Here is a 15,490-nt window from a genome sequence, read left to right as displayed (position 1 = left end):
ACGAATGATTAATCAATATATTAGTTTATTTATTATACTTATCATTAGATACGAGAAAATTCATTGTTGGAGATATAAATTTGAAAAACCGGTGTTTTCGAAAAATTAACGACGGAGCCACTAATCGAACCGACTCCGGTCAAGAATCTCTACATACCAGGTTCGATTCCTGGCACGGTATTTTATTGCATTTTGACAAATAAAAGCTTAGGCTAAGAATGTGCAATATGGATGCACTCCAATCCACCGCGCATGATTGGTCTGTTCTGTTTTCATAATGCAATGATTATTAGTTGTGAGTGACCAAGTACGGCGGCTGGACTTGTTTCAAGGGCTATTATATGACGATAAGCATAGTGAATCGGCTCTAGAGGGATATCTGGATCATCATTTGAGGGCATGTGGGTATCAATAAGATGCATTGATCCTGCAAGTTTCAGATTTTTATCTACTTTGGTTTTTGAATAAATCGAAAAAAAAACGAAAAATCAGAATAAATGTTTTTTTCTCAAAAAACGGCTTGACCGATTTGAATGAAGTATGGTCACATCAAAGAGCTTTATAAAAGATCAAGAAGAATAACAACTCATAATCTTTATGATAACCATTTGAAACAGGCGATTTTTCTCGCAATTATTTTTTTTTTTTTCTCTATGATAATGTTTTCGTACAATTTTGAAACCAATTTTTATTTTACACCTTTTTCGATGCAGAATAACCTCTTGAATCCAAAAATTGATTAAAAAGGTACGCCATATTGAAAATAATAAAAAATCAATTGTTTTATGTAAAAACCGACTTATTTCAATGATTTTACCCTTGCAACAACAGAAACGAAGCTTATTCGATCACTTTATAATTGCAGATGATATAAAATATTTAAAAAAATAATATGGAAAAATTTTTTTTTTTTTTTTTATGAAAGTACTTTAATGTTCAAAAGTTAATTTATATACTATGCTTTTGCATACTTCTAATAAAACTACACTTTACTGGATATAAGCGTTCACTCTCAAATATCAGTTCGTTCGACAACCATAAAATGGCACTGTTATTCAATGTCGTTAACACCACCATTTTATCTTCGACAAAAAACTATCAGACCTGTGGCTTCAAATTATTCACTAGTTGGTTAGCAAGCAATTAGATAGCCAACCTGATAAATATTAACCGTTGACATTAAAAATAAATTTTGTTCGTTCTTTTGTCTTGATTTAATAATTAATATTATTCAACGATTTTTTCATGCGAATGAAAGTATGTCTACGCCGAGAAGTAATAATTCGAAGCGTTGCATTTGTTCAAAATCCACTAAAAAATATCTGGCACTCCAAAATATATACAATCCGATGAAGATGCTAAAGAGTTTTCGACTTTCTTTGAACGTGCAATAGGTAGCTCTGGCATCAATAAGAGGGTTACAGCTCTGCTGGAGTACCTATCATCAGGCGAGCTGGACATACTGAACAAGGGCTCAAGACCAACCTTCATCACCTCATATAGACAAGAAGTGATAGACCTTACACTCTGCAGCCTCAGGCTTCTGGAATTTATCAGCGACTGGCGGGTGCAAGAAGAAAGTACACTCTGAGACCACAGGCGCATCACGTACTCCCTCGCGGCGAAAGCCGAGCTGGAATCGACGGGTATGCGCAGGAATCCCTGGACCACAGACTTGCTCTCATATAAAAAGGAACCGGGTTGGAGGCTCCAGGGACCCTGCAGCCATCTGAGCAATGCTAGCGTGGTGAAGAGCGAGATAATACACCTGTAATCCTCCACAATCCAAGCCTTTGAGGCAGCGTACGCCGCGAAGCCCAAAGTAAATAGGTCCAAGGTGCCCTGGTGGAGCGGAGAACTCGGCAAACTCAGGTCGAGCTCCAGAAAACTTCTAAACCTGGCCCTCAAGACAAACGAGCACATGGACTGGGCGGCTTATAAAGCTACCCAGAAGGAGTAGAAGAAATTGATCAAAAGCACAGACGGATGCCTGGAGAGGATTCTGCAATGAGATCGAAGCCCTACCACTATTGGCCAAGCTCCGCAGAGTCTTCTCGTCAGGTCCGTGGATTAGGCTGGACTGCCTGACGCTGCCGGATGGCAGTATGGCAGAGGGTCAGTCGGACATACTGACCCATAAGCTGGAGGTCCAGTTCCTGGGGTCCGGGCCCGTAGTTCAGAGACCGCCCCGACAAGCCGGCCCGACCAGGCAAGAACTGCGGGACTGGAAAACAAGAGGAGAGATCGTCACGACGGCCAAGATTAGGTGGGCCATCGACACCTTTGACAGGTTTAAAAGTCCGGGAGCGGATGGGATCTTCCCAATCCTCCTCCAAGAAGGTAGAGAGGCCCTGATCACCAGGCTGAAAAGAATTTTTAGAGCGTGCCTAGTGCTACGCTATATAACAATGAGCTGAAGAGGGGTCAGGGTAGTATTCATTCCGAAAATATGAAAGAGCTGTCATGACCGCGCCAAATCATGCAGACCGATCAGCCTAACATCGTTCCTACTGAAAACACTGGAACGACTGGTGGTCAGATGCTTGAGGGACAGAGCTCTAGCTGTGAAGCTCCTTTCGAGGATACAGCACGCCTACCAAGTCGGTAGATCAACAGAGACGGCACTCCACCACATAGTAAGGGAGGTAGAGGGACCACTCCACCGAAAGAAAGCAGCTCTTTGCGTGTTTATGGACACCGAAGGGGCGTTTGACAACATCTTCTTCGATACAATTCGCGAGGCTGCCACAAAGTTCGGCACAAACACCATGCTAGTCGACTGGATCAGGCAAATGCTACATACCAGGACTGTCACTGCCAATCAGTCAGGACCCAAGTCGGCAAGGGTTGCCCACTGGGGAAGTACCCCCTGCTGTGGGCCCTAGTCGTGGACGGACTACTTACGGGGCTCGATAAGATGGTGGTGACAGCAGTGGGCTACGCCGACAACGTGGCCTTCATCGTCGCAGGTGACTACCTTCCCTCTATGAAAAGCAAGATGCAGAAGGCACTTGACTTTGTTCAGAATTGGTGTACATCTCAAGGTCTGAGGATTAACCCCAGCAATACCAAAATGTTACTATCCACTAGGAAGCGTAACCTCACGATAGGACACATCGAGATCTTTTGGTCGAGATAAGCCCTGTCTACCGGAGTGCGCTACCTGGGAGTCACCCTGGACCGTAAACTGACATGAAGGGTCCACATCGACCATCAGTCACAGAAGGCCACGGCCACGGAGACCTGGGATGACAACTCAAAGGAATTATTCTCACCAAAAGGACTCGTTTGGTACACGGATAGGTCTAAAACTGAGGTGGACATCGGGGCCGGCTTCTGGCGCAGGGGACCGAGGACGAGCACTTCGCTCGACCTCGGACGCACGACCTCAGTGCTGCAAGCCGAAATGTTTGCCCTGCTGGCCTGTGCCAAGCATATCCTGGACAAGGTCTACAAAGAGAAGCATATATCTGCAGTGACAGCCGGGCGGCACTTGGACACCTGGACGCATACGTCGTAAGCTCAGTGATGACTTGGGAATGCATCACTCTCCTACTAAGGCTGGCGAAGAATAACGCGTAAGCCTTATATGGGTGTGGTATCCAAGGAAACGAGCTGGCACACAACCTAGCTAGAGGGAGTCTCACGCCAAGTGAGTAACGAGGGCTGTCTCGCTGGTCTATCTACGGGGCACGTGAAACGCCTATCTAAACAATGGACGGAGACCTGCTTCGCGGAACTCTGTAGCACAGCATCAGGCATGGCTCATGCGAGGGTCCTATTCAAAGGGCCATCGTCCGCACTGGTGAACACGCTCATTAATCTGAATAGGACCGAGCTGAGAACTGTGATGGGTCTCATTAACGGTCACCGGTACACGGTACTAGCTCAGAATGGAGTTCCTGTGCCCGAGGTGCGGGGAGGAGCAGGAGACTCTCCTTCACCTCATCAACCGGTGTCGAGGGCTCGAGGGACTGCGTAAACAGGTCCTTGGAGCTAGCTATACCGGCGAGGAAAAAATCGAGGAAATAGGGGTGGGCAGGCTGTTTCAATTTGCCAGGCTGGCCGGCCTCACGTCGTTTCCTACATACTAGGGTGTCCTAACGGGCCCGGGCACGACGGTCCAGCAGGACTGAGCGCCCGGTTACCCCTACCTAACTAACTAACTAACTAACTAACTTACTGTTATTTTTCTTGATTATAGCCTTTATATAAGTTCCCTGATGTGACCAAATATCAAACAAATCGGTGAAGCCGTTTTTAGGATAAAATTTTTTCTGATATTCTGTTTGTTTCTATTTATTCAAAAACCAAAGTAGATAAAAATCGGAAACTTGTAGGATCAACGTATCTTATTAGTACCAACATATCCTCAAATGATGATTTAGATATATTTTTGGGGTCGATTCACTATGCTTATCGTCCTATAGTCTTTGGTTTAATAAATTGTGTGTGAATAATATATCTTTGCTGAATGTTAATTATTGATGGAGAGACACCTCCGATGCAAAAAATCACCAAATCTCTGTATTCACTAGACGCTCCCACCCGCACAAAGACCCATGTCTCACCTCCTTCATCTGACAATTGATATCTCTATGATTTTTTCACCTTGCTTGGATTACATAAAAGTTGTGCTTGTGTTGGCGTATGCGCACTGCGTGGCTCAAATGAAACCCTTTGAACTTTATGTAACCTTCAAACAGAGATTCTCTGTTTGTTGTAATGCATTGAAAACGCAAAGACATGTATTTCTTTTTGATCTAGTAATAAATGGTTTGTATGGGTTAAAATAACCCTCGAAGATGGTCACCAAACGGGTTGGTTTTTCAGTTTTTGATAAAATTGCTTGATGTATTTGAACGAAAGTAACACTTTAATGTTTTGTTCGTCGATAAAGTCGTTGAAGCGATTGTTTTATTCAACTACGTAAAGCGCATCAAAAATCCACCCGTTGGGTGCCCATCTTCACCGGTCGTTTCTTTCCTTTGATGTGTTTATTAACAGATAAAAAAAAAATACGTGTCTTCTAGCTTATGATGCATCACAACATACATCGACCAGATCAAAATCGGAGAGGTTGACCAACCTAGGATTCTCTGATGATCATTCACAATGCCATGCCAAAGAAATGTATTAGCGGTTCAATTTTCCACTTGAGATGGACCGTAATACCTTATATTTATTGTTTAAAATCACCGTGTACAAAAAGATTTGATGCATCTATAAGATTCAGGCTGAACTGATTGATTGATTAAAATAACTTGAAGAAATAACACGTGTCCGAAGAGGTAACGAAACTGAGATTGCGCGTGTTTGAATTTTTGACAAGTACTCGTTTCTGAGCTTCTCCGTTTGATGGATTGAAAAGATTAAATTGCGAAACATTCAATACATCAGGAATTTTGTGATTTTAGAGCTTCGTGCTTCTGTTATTTTTATGAGTGCATTATTATTTTAGACAGGTTTTATTGTGTAGGTTACTATTCCTTACCTGAAAAGATTTTGGATAGATTTGGTATATAACTGCTGTCTGCCACCAATCGAGTTCAGCTGTCGTCACTTCAGGCCGGGTTGGTTCTACAAATTTGGTATATTTTGGTATATTGAGTTTATAATATCGTCGGGTATTTAAAGAAAATTGATCTTGTCGAATATTTCCACTTTGGTAGCTAATATTGACAATGTTTCATAATTTTCTTGTATTTTCACAAAGATCTTAAAAAGTAAAGTTGTTATGCCACTACGTAACAAATTATCAAGCTTTACCTGTCTGGATTCATTTGAAATTCGTATAAATAATTTTAGAAAATCGGTAAAGAATTTGAATGTAGTTCAAGCAAAATTGAACAGAACGAATTGAATTAAATCAATATACCAATTGGAAGTTTATGTTCCAGTAAGTTCTTGGAATACAATTTGCAAAGGACGTGGAATACGTAAAGAGTTTTTGCGAGCTACACCCAATTTAAATTTTTGATGAACTGCTACCACCACTGACACTCCGTACCGCTACTATAACTACCACCACTAAACTATTGCAACTTTACTCATTCACGTAACAATATTATTTTATTGTCAATAAATACAAATTACTGTACCCTGATAAAATAAGCATTCAGTGTTTTAATTTTCCACTCTACGTATAGGCACTTAGGAACCATACTAAAATGACATAAACCAAAATCATAAACTCAAAATCAATCCTGTGATAGCTGGAGTAGCAACGAAGCTAGCATTATCCGCGTATTCTTTTGTCGTCACTTCAGTTCCATTATCTACTGTTGAAGTTACATCACCTTCTTCAGCTTCTAATCTAATCGTTGTCGTGTGGTCCGTTGCTTGTGTGGTGGGAACTTTGCTCTCAGACCTTGGAGACGTCACTGTCGCTATTCCGTCAGTGATCTTCATCGTAGAAGGATCACTTCCAGCTACTATTGTGACTTCTTCTTCTTTATCTATCGAGGGGTTGGAGAGTAAAAACGAAATGGGGATCTCATGTGCTCTATTCGAAGTCGAGCAAAAAAAGATCAGTGATGACAGCTGGTTAAAGTTTTCATAAGAAGTTATTGAGTAATTAAAGTGGTTCTCCACCTAAGTGTCGTATCGGATGGGTGCCAAGCTAGGGCCATACGTAAAATTGCGAATAATCGACCGTATAAGATTATTTGAAAATTAAAAATGAGGCTAAATCAATATGAAAAAAATCTTTTATCAAACTATGATTAGTAGAGTGACCATTTTAATTTATTTATAAATATCACCACACATGAGCCGTCATTATGTTTAAAATTCATTCATTCATCCATTCCACAATTCATTCATTCCAGGTGTATATAGTTAAAACAGTGTATATTGTTAAAATTGGCGGATATTGTTGAAATTATAAATTATTGTCAATAACGGTTTTTCGTCGAGGCACTATGTTTGTTTATTGCACTTTTAATGTTCTTCGTTCTATATCGTCTCTCTTTAAATTTGGGCTTGGGTTTGGAGTGTTTAATTTTTAATTGAATAGGTATGTCCTCGTAGTTTAGATTTCCGTTATTATTTTTGAATGGTCGATTTTCGATCAGTTACGATTTCATTTCAGAGAGGAACATCACCGCACCTTCTTCCTCCTGGAGAGACGTAGACCAAGCCTCCTAATTTCAAATTTGTGACCAGGTTCCCCACTCCCTGGGTCTAACCTAATCCGATCGTGCCGTCTTCATTGCGCGGTTATATTTGAATCATTACGACTGCTTCCTGCAAAAACTAACTGTATATGAAATCATAGGATTGATATGAATTATATTGCCATAAAAACTCTCAATTAAACAAAATCTGAGAATTATGTGAAAATGTCTTATATTTGAGGGGTTGTGACGTTACTGCGGAGTGAGAACTATGGTAACGTTGCCATCTTGCATCTCACTTTAATCGTCGGACCTCTGTATTGTTTACATCGCGGAAATTTTTTTCAAGTGAATTTAACGGAATTATTATAAAAATATTCAATATGATAAGACACATTGTGTGAAATTCACATGGAAAGATGAACGGAAAGTTCCCGAATCAAAAAGCGATAGAAAAGCAACACACAAAATATTACTTGCAACTTCAACCAAAATAACCTAGAAAAAAGAAGTTACTTTTTCACTTTCGCAAATAAACACAGAATATTTATATGACGCGCTCTCAATAACACGTAAGCATGAAATATACGGATAATAAAAACCAATTAAATAATTTATTTATAAATAACGAAAGAAAGTCATATTTATTTCAGAACTTAATGTATTATCTTTTTTATAAGTCTTTCTCAAAACTGATATCAACTGATGGTGTAGTTGTGTCCGTCAAATTTCGCGAGTCGTTGAGCAGACGCCTTAGTCGTAGCGACGTTGCCAAGTATATTATGCGCCGACGAGTAAATGCATTCTTCAAACTTTTAAGTTATTTTATCACTACATATTTCGTTAAAACTTCTGACAACTAACGTCTTTTTCGATACCTATAGAATCCTGATATTTTTAACCATCTAAAACCCGTTTCTGGTGCGAGTCGTAAGTGGTTTGATGTGAAAATTACTTAATTATAATTTTAATAGTGACTAGTCCGCCATAACCTTCGTGATAAAAAGTGTATTTTCATCAATTTTCTGGAGCGTTTAATTCTCTTATTTACCCGATAAAGGATCCTGAAACTCTGCATACATCAACCACGGTACTTTTTAAGTACATTAGCAAAGAATTGGTGATCCCGTAAGTCAGTCGCTTGGGTGGAAAACCACATTAAAAGATTAATGTGAATGCAATCGTAGAACCGCAATATACCTGATGGATAATTCATCCATTTCAATGGCTGATTCAGTGAGTCATATTACGTAGTCCAGATGAAGACTATTTTATGCACTACGCATCCATTAATAATTTGAAGTATTACGAAAACAATAGAACGAAATTGTGATTCACATAAGCCACATTTCATGAGGCCTCGATCAAGGTGGTAATATAATACAAAATCGCTGTAGAAGAAACACATCCCCATTTTGTAGAAAAAAATATCCACGAACCTTTATTTGAAAATCTGCTATTTTCAAACATGCATTTAAGAATCCACAAAAATTCACATATATTGAATAAAACGCAACGAAATCATTTAGCACCAGTGAAAAACGAGTTTCCATAGCAGCGACAGATGTGTATTTGAAAAATAATAAAATCGATGAAAATCATTTTTGCAATGGACTTTTGACACGAAAATTAAAAAAAAACACAACTTTCAATAACGCCAGTTGAAACTAGGTCGCACAGGCGTTGGTCGCACTTTACGTGTTCTTGCGGAAGACACTTCTCCACATTTTTATGTATTTTTACATCATTTTTGACGATTTTATACATATGTTTACCACATACTAAACTGCTTGATATTGTGTTTTTTTTTTTCTTAGTAGGACATTGTATCTTAACTGCCTGCTGCTAGTGGTAAGATTCTCAGAACTGCATACTAGGCACAAGGTGAAATTTGACGTCACGTTCTCATTGGCTGTGAAGCATCATTATGACTACACGGCTAAACAGACTAAACGCTGCCATAGTGCAGCTATAAGCCTAGCCATCTCCCACGGCTGCAGGCGGTGTCTGCGAATATTGACTTCGATCGATTTTTGAGAGTAATCGGTCGAAATTGCGGGTCGAGGTAGCAAAAGTGGTGTCCAATTCTATATAAATCTATCCTACAGAGTGAAAGTCTTACAGAGGTTGCTTCTACAGAAAGAGAAGCCCAACTAATTTTAACTTTCGGGGTAATACAGTCACCTTCTGAGCTCTCAACAGGGGCCTGTGTGTTATGGTTTCAAATACGGCTTAATTTATTCTGAACTTGAAGGTGCTAGAAGCTACTCGAATGCAGTTTCCGGACAAGTCATTCTGAGCTTATTTAGACGATTTTTCTGTGTAAACGAACTCTGTAGGATTGCACTTTATATTATTTACGTTCTCTGGAACCATATTCAGTAGAGTAAAATTTCTATACAAAATATTCTGTAGGATATTCACTGTAAGACTCTTATTTTGTCGAATGGATTTCTATAAAACCGGTCCATTCCTGGTGAAAAAGTTCCTTTAATCTACAACTGTCGTTCACAATATAATTTGGATGAGCTATATTTCAAAAGCAGATGATTTTTTTCACTATCTGCTGAACGATGAGTCCTTTGCAAGTCATAACGTGACAAAACGTGAATAAAACCCTTTACCGATGAACCCAAAATCCCACCATTCTTCCACAATTGTCACAGATTGGTTTTTGTCACGTATAAACTTGTTTGTAATGTAGATGCATAATGCAGGCAAATTATAATTATTGTTAGCTGCTTACAGTTTTGCAGAAGAGATTTTTTTCAGAGTAAGTGTCAGCTTGGTCAAACCATCAGACATATAGTATACCCTAAAAAATTTAATTATGATGTAATTAAAATTATAACAAGTTGTTTCTAGTTAGCAGCTCCAGAAAACAAAATATTATTTCATTCGACCCGGAATTATAATTCAAAATATCTGGAGCCACGCAAGATAGGTTAGAGTGCATTGGAACTTTATTATACCACAGATGAAGTGTTTACGAATATTCGTGTACCGGGACAATCTCTTGAAACTTGAAAATCAACTGCGCGTGCGCGATTTTTATCGGCTGTTCTGGCGGCGGCGGCGGCGGCGGCGGCGGCGGCGGCGGCGGCGGAAAACTGTTTCTGGCGGCGATGTAGTTTATACAAATTTTCGAGATAAGAATCTTAAATAATTTAGGTAGTGACTCGGCATGGTTTGGGAAGCATTTATTATCGGGTTGGAAAGTTGGTTTCTCAAAGAAAGGTCGGAATTTTATGCTTATGCTCTTTGAAAATTCAAACGTACACATTTTGTGTACGGTGCCCCCTGCATCGCACACAAGAATATCGGAAAATTTCGCCGGCCAATGAGATTCAATTATTTGGCGTATGCGCAGTTGATTTTCAAGTTTCACGAGATTGTTCCGGTATGTTCATTATGCTGGAAAAGAAATTCCACCATAATGTAACCGGAATTATAAGAAAAAACTTCTCTTGTAACTGGCAGGTTTAAGCCCCAAAATGTTACTCTATCCTGAACCTGGTATTCTAATTCAAAATTTGTAGATCCATCCATCTTCAAATGGACCACCGGTTAACTCCAAACACACCCACTAAATTATCTCAGATCGAGCAGTAGGGCAGATACAGATCCGATCCATAGATTTATAGAAATAGACTACGCGATCCGCGCACCGACTTGAGCCCTAATTAGAATGAGAAAGCAACAGTGGAAAACCAAACTCTCACTCTAATCGGTGACTTGGCAGGGGAAATACCTAGGTTATACAAGTGTACCTTCCCGATTGCCTTATTGCCTTCCTCGCCTGACAGTTACTCACTACTCTTTCTAATTTAGGGCTGCAGCCCGGCGCACGGTCCGCGCAGTCTATCTCTATAAGTGTATGGACCGGAATGATGTAAACATCTAGAGATTAATTCAGAGACGGCTAATGTTACGGCAGAGTCGATCATGTTGGTAATGCAGAGTTAGCCTATAGTGGTTGGCCGACATTGGCACATTGAATCTGTCTTATCAACGTAATCGCTTCGGCCGAAAAACCAGCCGTCTCTGTACCAATCTCCAGATGTGTACATACTAAAGGACATTGAAGAGCCTTGTATCGACTTGTACTATAGGCTAAATTTGCTTTATGGGTTTTTATACAATATATCCAAAGTTACAAAAAAAAATTCTGCAACAAACCAAATGTATAAAGCTTCCGCCTGGTATACTACGTAAACCTAAGATAGCATCTGGAAAGTACACTGGAGGAATAAAAAGTAACATATATAACACGGTATGAAATATTCATATCACGAGATTTTCTTTTTAGTAAGTAACGTTCGAATAACAACTCAATTGGATACGTACCAAGTAATCTTGATAGTAGATAAATAATATTCACGAGTGACATTCTTTTTTCGATCCCTGTGAACAGGAATCCACTCCTCAGTCCTTAAAGAATCGTGATTGAGTTAATATTATGTGAATGTGTTTGCTTCTCTGTGACTTCAGAAGTATATTTCTTCGACTGACATGATTAAAACTTTTTTGACATTTTTATATTAAAAAATTCTTTCCAATCACTTTTTCGCAACTTTTCTTATTTTCTTAAATTACATATTATTTTTTGCTATAACGAAAACTGTTCGGTCGAACGAATAGTCAGATGTGCCCAAGCACGAACGGTCGCTCGCGCGTGTATACAAACACATGCGTCGTGCGGACAACTATCTCTGTTTTGTCTTTGCATGTGTTTAGACGAGCATGAAGGTGGCGGGAATAGCGCAGGCCAGGCTGCGTCAGTCAAGCAGTCGGGCGATTCGGGGTCAGTCGTTCATTCCTTGTGGTTTTGTTTTCTCTGTGCGTTTCCGGAGAGATGGATAAATCTAAGGGGTCTCACTGCAATTCGATCGGTACTCGGATCTTGTGGTATCTTGTATCTTCAAATCCTTCCCGTTTGTTGCATGCTGGGGAGCCGGAATAACCTCGTAAATACACTAACAACAAGCGCGGTACGTCCCGCCAGGCACACCGGCGCAGCCCGGTTGTACCTTTGGCTTTCTTAGCTATACTAGCCGTATTCAAAGTAGGACGGGTAACTAAATGACAGGTACACCTGGATGTATCACAGACAATGAGTTAACGTTTTATTCAAGAGATCAGAGGGAAGTATCGCGCGGTTCTTTTTGCCACCGCTCTGGCTGGGTGTAACTGGTTTTAACTTGTTTATGGGGCGCGCCCTTAGGGCCAGTTCTCGCACGATCATTCGTCGCCGAGACGGAACGTCAGCGTCTGCTTGCGCTGCCGCTTACGAACTGGGGCGCTGTTCTCGGTTCTGACGACGGGCGAAGCTGGTTGTTGTCGAGAGGTCACCACATACCAATGAGCAAGCGCAATGCTTGACGCAAGTAATCTACCGATTGCTTGTACATAGTTGGATTCACACAAGGTAATACTTCCGGTACACCGAATCAAGCGGTGATACCTGAGCACAAGCGCAATGCTTATACGAAGTGGCCACCGACTTCATTTACCACGATTATGCAGCACGAAACAGTCAAGACGCCCAGCGCAACTATATATAGATATAGAGATTCAATTCGGATGTTTCAAACGAAACCAGCAACCAATACAACCATATATATATATATATATGTATATGTATATGTATGTATATATAAAGTGTCTCCTAATCGTAGATTTTACCTCCGAAATAATTCATTGTGCGAAATATATTTGACGTGATAAATATCCTATACAAATTGTAAATTCAACTTTTGCGAGGGGTTTTTCCTCCGAGGTTCATACCTCAAAAATTTTCCTCTCTAAGCCATAATAAAACATAGAACTGATGGCTCAAAATACGTGTTCATTTCATTTATTTCTATCCCTTAGATCCTTGTTTTTTAGAGTTGGAAATCGTGACCAAATTAAAAAATACGCGGCCTTTTTTTTGTTAAAGAGGACGCGCCCCGCGACACAAAAACCATATCCTGATAGTGTTAAAAAATGTTTCTTGATTATGCTACATGGAACCGTATGAATATTGGCGAGCATCCGTTCACCTCGTGCGTAATACGACTGCAGAGCATCGTTATATTTGAATTTCTTCAATATTCGATCATTTGTTTTGATTTAACGGATAGAAACGAGCTTTGGAAATCAATGATAAGTGCTTCCTCTAGCAGAGCGGTGGTGAAAGCGGTATTTCGAGGTAGTAGTCAAACGAGACCGGTTTCCCAGATTACACCACCGCATCGCTACATATCTCTTGGTCTCATTTACCTCCTCATTTACCCGATACCCGACGATTGAAGTGATAGCATTTATAACCGTGTGACTATTCAATTATTTTACCGTGCCTCACTTACTCCCGTCCGAATTTTTCAGATTTTTTACAGATTCCAAGAAATTGGGCATTTGAATACTGCCTATTAAAGTATATCTCACATACGGGTAGTGAGAAGGAGAATAAAATTGGGTCTGTATTTTGCGACCAGTACTTGCTTGTGAATATCTGTCGTAAATTTCTAACACCATCATTCGACCTTGACCAAGACCTCGTGTAATGTCCTATATATAACAGTTTAATATTGCCTATTACATTAAGAAAAGTGTGGACCACATTCGCACAAGCGCAAGTAATACATACCGGGACATGACGTGAATGCGCGCCTTGAGAACTCACTTTGAGCAACTCCAAATTTTGCCAGGGTGACGTCAGTCGCGCGCTAGCCATAGACTTATTGAGATAGATTGTGCGGTTTGTAGGCCAAGCTGAAGCCATAATTGGAAAGCGTAGTGAGCAACCGCCACGCGAGGAAACCAATAAGGTAAGCGGGGAGATATACTTGTATAGGGACATGTGTTTCCCCCGGCAAGTCACCGATTAGAGTAAGAGCTTCGACTCTAGCTACTACTCTCTCTTTTCAATTACAGCTTCAGCTTGGCACACAGCCGCACAGTCTATCTCCGTATGTTTATAGCTCTACATGTATACCGGCATCAATGTAAACACGTGAAACTTGGAGATCTGCTCAGAGTGTATGTGTATTCTGGATTGCCTATAATTAGGAATCCTTATGTCGCGCATCAACGTAATGTTCCAGTATGGAACTATGCGTATGAATTTTCAAAACCATAAAAAACAATTTTTAATCTAAGCTACAATAATGGTTGGTTGTGTAAAATTTTCTTACATGGAACAATGTAAGATAACTGTGCACGTGGATAACATTATGCTCTGCTGGTGGTGCCGTCGCGCTACTATGAGAAACTGTAAAACGGGTGGACTTGGGGTTAAGCCCGCAGCGTGTCAAGAAAGACCTCAGCGATATCTCTCAACAATTGGCAGCCAAGGTACGTTGTTCAGGCGCCAAATCGGCAAGTTAAGGTACTAAGTTTAAATACTCCCGGGCAAGTTTTTCTGCAGTTTTCCTTATCTACCATGCAAATGCAAGTATTTCTATCAAAGATCTTAACACATATACAGACGCAAAATGATGTTCACTACATATCACCAAGTTCAATATTCAATTCAATGATCAAAGTGAAAAATGTTCTGTATGCATTTCAGTCAAAGACATTTAATCGCCCAGTATCATATCTTTGCCGGAGCTTAGCTGAAAAAGGCATAAATGTCATGGGTAGGGTTGAAAATTCATTTCGTAGTGTCAAAGAACTCTGGTTTTCTCTCAGAATCCGTCATTTCCGCCAGCTCTCTGTAGGGATAATTTACTTTATACCAGTAGCGTACTTACATAATTCGAAATACATCTTTCTTTCAAATTCAAGGCACAGTGTTCTACTCACTACTGTCTGACAATTCTACTGCAAAAACAAGCACGTGTGTCCTACCCATAGAGAATTCGGATTAGTTACTGGAGAAGAAGCATCCAATCTTTAAAACTAAGAATAGCAAATGCGCAAAATAGCACGATATTCTTTACAGATGCAGCTAAGCCCTCGCTGGAAGAAGACTCACCATCGTCAACACCGTCTGTTAGAATAACCGCAGCGTTAGCTGTCAATATGAATCCATCACTCGTAACTGTAGTGCTGTTACAGAAATAATAAAGATAAATCTTAAGGTGTCTTACGATACTTACGACGATTTTTTAAGAAAATTCAACGTTTAAAGAATTAGAAGATTTTAGATTTGTTTTCGTCTAGAGATTTTCCTATAACATCACACAGACGTACTCAGAAAAAACAGCATTGGCAGAACGAACAGCAATTGTGAGATTGGTTGACACATCTGAGAATATTTCGGTCACATTGATGGTCTGTTTCGATAAGGCAAGATTGATTACCACGATGTACGTTGGGTTATCGTCCAGTGATCTAGAACATGAATAGTTTCCAGTGCAGCAACATTACCACTATCACTAAAT

The 15,490-nt window shown here is 40.1% G+C and overlaps 2 protein-coding genes across 2 annotated transcripts in view; both read right to left on the bottom strand.

The window, feature by feature from the left end:
- The window catches only part of LOC107226033, a 122,575-nt gene extending 116,792 nt beyond the window's left edge, over nt 1-5,783 (bottom strand). Inside the window, exons 1-2 of the mRNA XM_046737926.1 lie at nt 5,770-5,783; nt 5,495-5,672 (exon numbers count right to left, since the gene is read on the bottom strand). Of these exons, the coding sequence (XP_046593882.1) occupies nt 5,495-5,672; nt 5,770-5,783 (192 nt within the window). The remainder of the gene's footprint in view (nt 1-5,494; nt 5,673-5,769) is intronic.
- Nucleotides 5,784-14,779: 8,996 nt separating this feature from the next.
- Nucleotides 14,780-15,490, bottom strand: part of LOC107223750 (maltase 1-like) — a 157,900-nt gene continuing 157,189 nt past the window's right edge. Inside the window, exons 8-9 of the mRNA XM_046736813.1 lie at nt 15,300-15,440; nt 14,780-15,155 (exon numbers count right to left, since the gene is read on the bottom strand). Coding sequence (XP_046592769.1) covers nt 14,975-15,155; nt 15,300-15,440 — 322 coding nt within the window. The 3' untranslated portion in view covers nt 14,780-14,974. The remainder of the gene's footprint in view (nt 15,156-15,299; nt 15,441-15,490) is intronic.

Source organism: Neodiprion lecontei, chromosome 4, assembly GCF_021901455.1.
Source record: "Neodiprion lecontei isolate iyNeoLeco1 chromosome 4, iyNeoLeco1.1, whole genome shotgun sequence".
NCBI lineage: Eukaryota > Metazoa > Arthropoda > Insecta > Hymenoptera > Diprionidae > Neodiprion > Neodiprion lecontei.
Note: the sequence above shows the minus strand (reverse complement) of the source record. Positions and strands in the feature narration are given on the sequence as shown.